Below are 10958 nucleotides of genomic sequence, written 5' to 3'. Positions count from 1 at the left end.
GAGGCTGGGCCTCTAAATAGCACATAAGTAGCAAGTGAAGGTGACTTTCCAGATGGGAAATCGTTCAGCCCTGAAGACTACGTTGTTAATTATTGACAGCTCTAACTAACTTAGCAAACACATCGAGCTGGTCAAATATACCAAGTATGAAATGAAGACTTTGCATTAGATACAACAACAAAGAAACATTTGAAGTATTCCCCCCTCGTTTACACGATGAAAGCACAAAAGCAAAGACACACAGTTGATTGAAAGTAGAGCCATCGAAGCCTTTTAATTGTTCAACAATTAGGACAACCTCACAACCACAGAAGCAGAAAGTACAGACGATAGAGGTACTGTTATGTGTCATCTGTACAACACAGGAAGACAATATGAACAAGAAATAGTCAAATATCTAAGAGTCCTCTCCTAGCATGTGGTCCTACTTTCGAATCAGGACACGTAAAACAAAAGTCAAGCTTTACTTTCTAGATTTTTAAATTATCATTGCTATTTCAATTGCATCTCACAACTTTTCTCAGCGCAAGACTAGCAGAAAAAGGTAATGGGTGGACAGTTAATTGGGACTTTAATGTAAAACTCAATATACCCAAACAGCTTAACAGCTCATTAAATCATTTGGTGATGGTTTCGAAATTGTTATCAAGAACCTGAACAAGCGTTTTCCTGAGCTTTAACTTTTTGGCTTCCACCACCAGAAGGCTGCCGGTTATTACATTGTTTTTTTGTTTAGAAGATGTTAAGCAGCTTCTTATCAAGCAGTGTCCTGTTTCTCAGTCATTTCTACTTTTTAAATTGTGTACAATTATTATCAACTGGTACCCCAAAGTGAGTTTCAGGCTTCTTCTGTGGTATTATTATTTAGCCTAACATGGCTCAAAATAGTTAATTATCAAAGCATACCAATAACAAAACATATCACTGTCCCAAAATTACAACCGGTACTAGAAGTCAACAGGATGCCTGAACTTTTTTTAAACAAATATACAATATCCATCACCATAATATTGATGCTTTAGTAAAGAAAACTGACAACTTGTACATGCAGCACATTGTTCGACTACATCTCCTCAAACAACAGTCGCTCAGGCTTTAAAAGTGCAGCAGTGGGGATGGGGGGGAGGGGGGGTCCCTTTAGACGATGGTGGCCTTGTAAAGATCTGTGTTGCAGTCCTGGCCCTCCGGTGGGTTGCGGCCGTTCTGGGGCATCTGGGCGTTTCTCATTTTGCTCTGGCACTGTCGCAGCTCGGCGACATAGCCCTGAAAACTCAGACTCAACTCAGAGTCCTCACCCTGGGATGTCTCCGCTGTTCCTTCTTCTAGATGTACTCCCTCCACATCCATCACCTCCTGAATGGTATGTGCAGCGTTGGCTTTTTTAGGAGGTGACTTGGCATTAGGGATCGTTTCTGTCGCCTCTGTGCAAGGGAGAGAAAAACAAAGCAAAACATGGAAGATATAAGATAAATTGATTTATAATGGACATCCAAGAGATACTTGGATATTGCAGATGATGGGTGGGATGGCCCATTCTGCATTCAAATTATATAACATCGTAAGGAACCATTCACTGTACTTTAAAGGGCTGTCCACCCAGGAAGTTACTAGCACCAACATGGCAACCACAGACCACCAAAAGTGACATTCAGTAACTGTAAGCGACAGAGAGCAAAATTTCTGCTAGTGAATGCAAAAAGTAGGTAGATGCCAAGTTAAAGCTTTCTCAACTTTGAGGTGTGAGATTACCAATAAGAATGAAGGACAAGCAACCAACGCCTGGAATGTCCACCAGTGATCACCCGTCAACTAAAAAGCAGCCAATAGGCAAATTGCTTCTAGTGTGAGCGCTCATGTCCACCAAGTCCACCAACAAAAGATCCTGGGGAATAGTTTTCTAACGTTATATGCAGGATGGTGTTGGGAAATGAATAAGCAGACCCAACAGCCAAGTAATCATACTTCTTTGAAGTCCACTGCCTCAGGCGCACGTGTAGTTAGCAGTAGATGGATGAGCCACAAAAAAAAAAAAGAAAAAGAAAAAAAAAGGGAGACACATGGATGTCCACACGGACCATCACTCTGTCTGATCCAAGCAGAAGGTATAATCACGCTTGAGAAATCCTACTACTCTGTAAGCTACACCCTCTTTCTGAAGTCAATGCAGGAAGTGCTAAAAAACCGCAGTTCCATTAATGGCCACTTGGAGCTGACTCCAATCCCCAGAGACTGCCATGTTAAACAATTTGGTCTCAGCTAATTTCTTCTTCCTGACAGCATTTCATTTTGTTTTTTTGATTTTTTGACAAATAATGTACAAACAGCCGGCCTGAAAACACTGCACTCCATTTTCGGTGGGTAAATTTCAAGTATTAACTTATATGTTAGCACTAATTAGCAGCTATCTAATTAGCAGCTATCTAATTAGCGCGATGTGCAGCCACACATTTTGTGCAGTTTCGCAGCTTGACAACCATGCTTGCCGGTGTTAACCAATATTCAATTACTTGATAATTTGTTTTGTCTGGGTAGCTACTTCCATCTTTTTGTTACAGTCCGTTTACACCGGGCTCAGTGCAGCTCCTCTTACCTTCTACTTTATATGTTGATCTGTTGTTTAACAGAAACACTGACTGCAGCTTTAGATAATCAATGTGGTTTCCAAAAATGTTCATTTACACAGGAGTGACTGCACAGATGTGCAAAACTATTCATTCTTGGCCTTCACATCTCTTTTACCTCTTATTACACTGGCTGACGGCCAGATGTTTAGCACGGCAATGCCAGATTTCAAAAGCACTCAAGCAAAATCTGTCACACCGTGCGAGTGCACATTTTAACTCCACTTTGCTTGATTTTAAGTTGAATAGTGGGCTTGTTTTTTTATATTTTAAGCATTCTATAGTTGTGTAATCATCCCAGCTGTTGTCATGATAGACTTGATGACATAACCACTTCTGCTTAAACTTGCTCAACTTTATAGCTGGTTCGTCAGAAAGATCGGACTAAAAACTGACAGGATTATATGCTGTACAGTAATTTAGTGCAATAAAATCTGATGCGACACATCTGAACATTACTGTCTTTATTTCCTTTAACCCCAGAGATGCATGACTTCATCGCAAGACCCCTACAGGATAATAAATAAAACATGCTCAAACTTCCCCTCTCTTCGCTAATGCAAGCGCACTCAAGAAGCCACAAAGCCAGCGTTTCTTTTTGATGCTGGTGTTACAGCTATGGGTGATAAACTTTCCACATCTCATGTGAACCATGTGGCCTCCAGAGACTGTAAACACACGGACATAAGCACTACACTTCAACACACAGATGCTCTGAACTCGACTGGCTGTTATTCGTTGCTGTCCGATATATATGTAAACACTGTCAGTGAGCTCCAACAGCTGACCTTATGTAGACCCAGCAAACCTATCTATCCTGCAACAGCTTGAACAATCATACTTGGGGGGTGAGGGAGAAAACCTATAAGTACTTTTCCGGTTGTGTAATAGTTTCCAGCACTCGCGTTTGCTGGTTTTACCTCATTTTGCTTACAAAGCATTTCTAGTGTTACTTGAATTTTGCTTTGCTTGCTAATAGGGCAATACAAGTGGATTATGTTCAGGCCGATTATTAAATAATAGTTAATGGCTATTTTACGCAATCTATAGAATGTGAGAGAAAATAGTGAAGACATAGGTTTTCACAAACCCTACCTTTAATTAAAGTCTTATTCTGTTGGTACAAAATAATTTGGGGGTAATTCAGTCCGCAATCACAGAAGAGGAACGCAGCAAACCCTCACACCTACAGATAAAGTTTAGCCTGGCTGGAACAATTAATCAACTATAAAAATTAATTCATGTCAAAAGAATAATGAAGTCGCAGTTTGTTTTAGCTCTAGTCACAAAGTAGAAAATTTGGGAAAGGCTTCTCTGTTCTCAGCCCCCACTCCCACAGTGAGGTTGTTAATATCGCAGTTCGTTAAAGACCACTGACTGAGCCACCTGGCTTTGTACTGATATGGTAAACCTTTTAATATTACTCACAATAAACCTACAAGATAGGGTTTAAATATGGTTTTTGCTTATAACGTAAGCTTTACTTTGCTTAGTCATGGGAGATCAAACTCATGTAGCCATTACTCAAATGTAATTTCTGGACCTGGTGTGTGCACTTCTACCATTTACACATACACGCTTCTCATGCATGGATTCAGTAGTGTGCTTGCTGATTGGTCTGCACGATGTGATAATGAGGCACAACTGTTTAACATGGCCATTCCTCCTGTGGCAACTCCTTTCAGCAGCCATGGCGGCAGCAGGACGCTGAGCTCGAGCAGCCAGAACAGAACGGAACCAGCTCCAGTCCTCACTTAGTCTCCCTGCAAAAGATCCACATAAAGCCCTCCTCTGACCGCCAGATGGATGCTAAGGCAGGCCCGGGGATCAGCAGCTGTCTGCTTCGAGGACAGAAGATGAAGAAACGGGTGAAGCGGGCTTGAAGGACAGCTCAGTGGCATGGTGCCTCAGGTGCAGGCAGCTGAAATCGAGTCATTACAAAGCACTTTGTAATGCCCTGAGATAGAGTCTCAATTACCCCAAGGAATCCTTTAATCTTCCCTCAGCATAAGTGTATAAGAAGAAAAAGAAAACTCAGGACAAACAAGCTCTTGTCGTGAACTTGCTGAATTATTCACTTCTGTAATTTATTGCTTAGTATTCAGACAAAGATGGCCGCCTGTTCTTGTTTATGAAGAGGGCAGCATTATTGTTGACTTAACTAAACACACTTTAAATTGAGTCTGAATCAGTGCTGTGTAGAGATACACTGTGTAATGTCGCCCCCTAGTGGGCATTCTATTCCCCACAGAGCCGTGGAGTAAGAGGGAGCATCAAGTTCAGCCCTGGTTCTCCTTTCTGGTTTTGTCTTTTATAGTTTAATTAGGGCTTTAATTTAGTCCGATGTGCCCATTAAAGGTACTAAAAGTTTCAGATCACTGAAGAACTTTAGCCTTCTTTTGGATTCAAACCATATGCAGTTCAAGATATTTGTGTAACTGTCATGTGTGCACACTGGTGACTTTCCAGTAGAATTAGAGGAAATGTGAAAAATGGTACCGCGTGATGCACTTCTGCTGCTGTAGAAAGGATGTCTTTGACTTTCTGCATGGCATTAAAATGAGATCCATGTCGAGCTACCAAAGCAGCAATTACTGTATTCTTATTCTCTCGGAACAGCAGAGGGCGTCAGTCTAACAGTAATACAGAAAGCGAGGAGACATCTCTGCAGTGCCTGAAGTCAGCAGGATGACAGATAAAAGAAGAGGAACGCTGCTACTGCACAACATTGGCTTCGCTGCAGTTGGAATTAAAGATGCAACTGTACTCTGTGGGTGGTTTACTTTGTCTTAAACTAAAGAAAGCCAGCGAGCTTAACTTTCCACCCAAACTCAAATGTAACAACTTCATAAAGTCCAAAAAGTGAGAAAGTGAGAAAGTGGAGGCGTTTTAGCTCGCTGTACAGATCCCAGCACAGCCTCGGTGATACCAAGGTGGCAAACTGCGCTAAAAGCGTGGCCATACCGAATCACTGCTCTGCTCCCGTTTTAGCAAGCGAGAGAAAAGAGAAACGGAGAGAAAGAGGCAGGGAGATAGATGAAAACCAGTAGTGACAGTTTCTCTCTGTAGCTCAGACAACTCGTGGATAAGGTTACCATGGCGCCCGGTGGTGGGAAGAATCAGCCTGATGTGCTTAGCAACCAGAAAAGAGGAATGAGGCTGTATGAAAGCTGAAAAAGCTTCGATTTATCCTCCTCGTCTTGTGTGTGTAAGCCCTGCTTTGCATTAAAAGCGTAGATATGAAGACAAGGCAATAAGGTCATGTTTGTGCCCCTTTAAAAAAGTGCTTTGAGGTGCATCAAAAAGAGCAGCCGGAGCTGCTCTGTAGCTGGAACACAGGAGTGTGGTTATCTTCTTTTCTGACGACTTCACAGCGTGTCAGGAAAGGCTTCAACTCGAAGCCGCGATCATCACATGTAGGATATCAAAGCAACACTGTCACAGATCAAATCACTACTTCACTTCACATAGCATCACAGACAACACACACATATGCACGGAGGAGCGGGAAAAAAAAAAACACATAAAGGCGGGAAATGTGTGCGAGAGATGGCCATGCACTCAGAGCACGATGAACCAATGCCGAGGCAAAGCTTTGCAAACCCAATGCGGAACCCACACACACACACGCGCGCGCGAACAGCAGTGGCTCAATTTAAAGAAATAAAAGCAATATGTGTTATGTCATCAACAACAGCAACAACAAGAAGCAGGTCGGCTGAGCAACGACACCGAATAAACACACACCGAGAGATCTTAGGAGTAAAAAAAATAAAGACACCCAGCGAGCAGTGACACTGTGAAATGAGCGCGCACGAGGAAGGACACGGAGGAGTGGGAGCTGATGAGAGGAGGAAGCCACTAGACAAGAACAACAACAAAAAACAGAAAAAGAAAAAACAAATTAAACAAAAAAAAAAGCTAAGAGAGAACGGAAGGAGGCATGTGGAGGTGGAGAGGACAAGCGGCGGGTGGCGGGGAGAGAGGGGAGGAGTGGGGGGGAGGGACTGATCTGACAAACGTGTAAAAAGACAGACGAGAGTGATTTCCAATTCTAACATTTATTAGATCTATTCAATCACAGGTACAGAGATTATTGGCAGTGATTATCTACAAACAGGCACCTAGAGAGCGAATGAGCCTGGTAAAGAATGACAGGCACTTCAACAATGTCACCAGCGCCAAGGAGCACTTGTCCTCCAATGACTAATAATTTTTCACCGTTGCTCAAACTGCTACAGCATGAGCTGTTTAATGGCTCACCGGATTTGTAGCATTGCGTAAAAAGAGAATGAAAAAAAATCTAGCTTTTTGACACGGACATTGTTGAATTGCTCTTAACTAGAGGAGGTGGGATGGATAGGGATACAGCATTTATATGTACCGACTGTTAGGTATTTGCAGGTCCAACACTGTGCAGCAGTCTTGCTCATTTTTCTTTTTTTTGTACATGAAAGCTGATCTTTTTTTTTCTCCTCTGATTTCTAATCTTCGGTACAACATCTAGCGTCCACATAACTGTCAAATATTGATCATTAATCTCTACGCATTGTGTATATTTCATTGATATTCAACAGATCTGCAATCAGTCACATTTTGCATGCACCCAAAAGGACAAAATATATCACTGGAAATCCGCTTATGTCAGTCACATGTTCAACTCAACAATTTGTGGCGAGGGAGGTGATGTACAAGTAAACGTTACTCACGGAACAAAATACACAGGTCGTTATTTACAGATCAATCTTGAGTAGTGTAATCATCATGATCAATCACACACATGCTTTGCTGAGCTTGATAAAGACGAATCAGGCAAACTGAGAAAGAGTCGATATCAATTTGTCGTTAAAGTGCATCAGAGTCAGTGTAGAGGGAGTTTTATTGTCAAAGTGGTCCTGTTCCTGACCACACACATGCATGTACAACACACACACGCACAAGCACACACGCAAACACACCGAGTGTTAGGTTGTTACACTGTAGAAATACCTGAACTGGACTTTCCCTCTTCACCCGTGTCTTTAGCCTGGGAGCAGGGCGGTGGCGGGGTGAAGTTGGCTGCCGGCAGGCTGCTATCGAAGGACGACACAGGGGATGGTGAAGGAGGCAGCAGGGTGGGGCTGCTGATGTCGCCTTCACCGATGAGAGTCAGGTCGGTGTTGGCGTCCTCCTCCACAGTGCGGAGGGTTGGACGGGTGTCTGAGGGCCGGAGGATGGGGGACATGTGAGTGCCGAAGGTTGGGTGGCGTGGAGGGGGCATGAGGCACCGCCTGGAGTGTCCGTTCGCACTGGAGCTAAGAGAGGAGTCGAGGCTCTCCGAGCGTAGGCTGGAAGTGAGGGGGCTCCGGGAGGGAATGCCATTCTCTCGAACCGGCTTCAGGGAGTTGGGGGTGGAGCAGGCCAGGTTGGAGGACACGGAGACAGAGGAAGTGGGCGGAGTCAGTCGCAGGAAGTCGGGAAGCACTAGGTCGTCTTTGTTCAGGAGACCACGCTGGTCGTTGGCTCGGGTGCTCTGCGCCCGGCTCAGCAGCTCAAAGAATTCTGGAAAACAGTTCAAGCACATTTCCTCACTTGAAAGTTTCCAAACACACGCGAGAAAAGGATTAGCTGGGTGTGACGTGCAGCAGAGCAACCTCGCTCCTCTTAAGAGAAAAGAACCCTCGTGGAACTAACAAAGACACGAGTTAGTCTTAAAGGCAAAGCAAAGCTAAGAATTCCACCACAAGTTGAAAAAAAGAAAAGAAAGAAAGACAAATAAGGAGAAAAAGGGGGATTTACCTTCAGCTTCATCTATATTAATCTTTTTCTGTTTTCTCTTATCCCTTGGGAGTGCTGAGTCTGGTCCACTTGGCCTCACAGAAAAGTCCTTTGGTGCTGACCTCTCATCTCCCTGCAGATTCAACAATAACAAGGCACTCTATTAAGGGGATGGAGGGACGATGTGGTGTGTGGGGAGGTCGTAAGGGGTGGGGTGGGATGGGGGCGAAGCTAAGCACGAGCTGCTAAGCACCCTACTGAGCAGTTTGTCCAGATTTACTGAGACCTTCAGGTAAAGATGAGCTTGGTCTATCTGTCGGCTGTGTGTCTTTAAGGACCCTGATAGAATCCAGACTAAGCAGGATCTGCCTTCATATGGTGCAATAACTCGAGCGGAGAAAACAGGAGCGAGTGAGTCAGCCATAGGCAGTGTTAGGGAGAGGAAGACCCCAAAATAACAGTAATAATAATATAAAAAAAAGGAAGTAAACACCAACTGGTAGCTTAGCATTGGCTCAGTGTTAATAATGTTATTAAATGATGTTGCAGAAGCAGCAGCAGAAAAAGACAAAAACACCACTCTTTTTATCATTGTGTGAGAATAAAGATGTGACGAGTACTCACTGTCGCAGAAAAACTCCGGGTTGGGTGACTTTTTAAGGAGGAAGACTTGGATTTGTCTATTTGAGAGAGAGAGAGAGAGAAACAGAGAGATGTGTACATGAAAAAGTCATCGGGGTGAGAAACTGATGAGGAAGAGCGTGAGACAGAGAGGGGAGGAGAGGGTGCTTGAGGCGTAATGAGAGAGACGTCTTGCAAAAACTCGTACACGTTAATCAGCAGGATGACTGAGGTGGGCGTGATTTACATTTTTCTGGTGCCTTGATGAGAAAGGACAAACCAGTTTTGTTTTTTTCCATTCTACCTTTGACTGAACAGGGATCTGCTCGCTCCAGCACAACTCGCAGGCCGTCCAGACTCGATATGGGGGCACCCAGATCCAGAGGCTCAGTCTCGCCGCTCTATTATAAAATACAATTTGAAGGTCAACATGTTAGTATCCTCACCTGTTGTGCAGAAATCTAAATACTGCTGCCGCGCGTGTTCCTTTGCTTAGTTTATAAATCACCTTTCAGCTCTGGTCTACTGTATAATACAGTTATAATGCTTGGAAACCCACAGGACTAAAATAAATCTGACAGGGGTTTAGGGGGAGGAGTAGAGAGTCGGCATGTTTGAGGAGTGTCGTCATTCTTAATTATAGCCCCGGTGTTTCGTCTTAGCAGGCTGGGCTGAGTCAGAGTGCTAACCACTGTGTAGAGATGGAAAAGGATGCGGTCGTTTTACCCCCCTAACCATGATACTCCACCCTGTGGCACAGTCACACACTACACAGGCTGCTGTCTGGACACACGGGAGCTTCAAAAGGATTAAGGCACTGGAGACAACTTACTATTTTGGCCACAAGATCAGCGAGGTGGAGACCATATTTGGCCACCACGGGCCGCAGGACCTCAGTGACTGGCTTGGTCGGCTTGGCTTTCAGCCCCACGGAGCGGTTAATGGGCACCAGATCCAACCTACCAGTGAGGCGAGAGCATCAAAGTAAATGTGACAGCAATGAAAGCAGAAACGCAAAATGAGAAACTGAAGGCGATTAACAGACTCAAGGGAACACTGATCGGTTGTTCATACCTAAACAATGTGCGCTTCTCCAGTCTCAGGTCTCTGGAGCTTAGTGTCATACAGTCTTGGTCCAACACTAAAGGCTAAAAGGGAAAAAAAAAGCATAAAACTGCACATTAGCAGTACATAAAGAGCCAGGATCAAACACAGTATTGAGCGCTATAAACAGCAATGAAAAAAACAAATTATCTGTAATTCTCTTTTTGATTCACTTCACAACTTATATTTGCTAACAAGGACTCCTCAGGTGTGCTGTACCCAGATATTTAAGTGTCTGGATATTGGAAGTATTTGTTTTTTTGTAAATATGAAAAATATCTGCCATCTTAGCTCGAGTACAAGGCTTCTGTTTCACACTGAGCACTGATCATCACACTTCACTTCACCTCATTCTTGCCGTTATTAGAATCAGTGACTTTTCATGCACCTCTAACGAGCTGCTGTTAAAATTAACTGCCTAGTGAAAAATCTTCTGCTTCTTTCTCTCTCCGTCATCTTTTAACAAGGTCACACGGCCAAGATCGCGGCACATCCATCATCTTTTTTTTTTACAATATTTTTGTTGTTTTTGCAGCAGCATACAAAGATTTGTTTTCACAGTAATATGCAGCAGTAGTAAAAACACTCCCCCCCTCACCTTCCACCCCTGCTCTCTCCCAAACCTACATCAAATAAAAACACATAAAATGTGCATACATTTGTGCAGTATGTGGTGTTTATACATCCATCATCATTAAACTGTGTACACTAATTTTGTCAAGATGACATAAAAATTATAAAGTCACAAGACACACCCCGGCCTGCTGAAGTTCCTTTTTCAAGGTAATTATTAGACATGGCACATACCACTTTTTTATGTCCGATACCAATACCGATATCATAAATTTGGATATC

The 10958-nt window shown here is 43.4% G+C and overlaps 1 protein-coding gene across 1 annotated transcript in view; it reads right to left on the bottom strand.

The window, feature by feature from the left end:
• Nucleotides 1–248: 248 nt before the first annotated feature.
• Nucleotides 249–10958, bottom strand: part of rgs12a (regulator of G protein signaling 12a) — a 44296-nt gene continuing 33586 nt past the window's right edge. Inside the window, exons 10-17 of the mRNA XM_005749789.1 lie at nt 10702–10726; nt 10074–10147; nt 9832–9958; nt 9304–9400; nt 9003–9058; nt 8400–8511; nt 7611–8162; nt 249–1421 (exon numbers count right to left, since the gene is read on the bottom strand). Of these exons, the coding sequence (XP_005749846.1) occupies nt 1138–1421; nt 7611–8162; nt 8400–8511; nt 9003–9058; nt 9304–9400; nt 9832–9958; nt 10074–10147; nt 10702–10726 (1327 nt within the window). The 3' untranslated portion in view covers nt 249–1137. The remainder of the gene's footprint in view (nt 1422–7610; nt 8163–8399; nt 8512–9002; nt 9059–9303; nt 9401–9831; nt 9959–10073; nt 10148–10701; nt 10727–10958) is intronic.

This window comes from Pundamilia nyererei, unplaced genomic scaffold (assembly GCF_000239375.1).
Source record: "Pundamilia nyererei isolate P.nyererei 1_Seehausen unplaced genomic scaffold, PunNye1.0 scaffold00254, whole genome shotgun sequence".
Taxonomy (NCBI): Eukaryota; Metazoa; Chordata; class Actinopteri; order Cichliformes; family Cichlidae; genus Pundamilia; species Pundamilia nyererei.
This window is presented reverse-complemented; position numbering and strand designations above follow the sequence as displayed.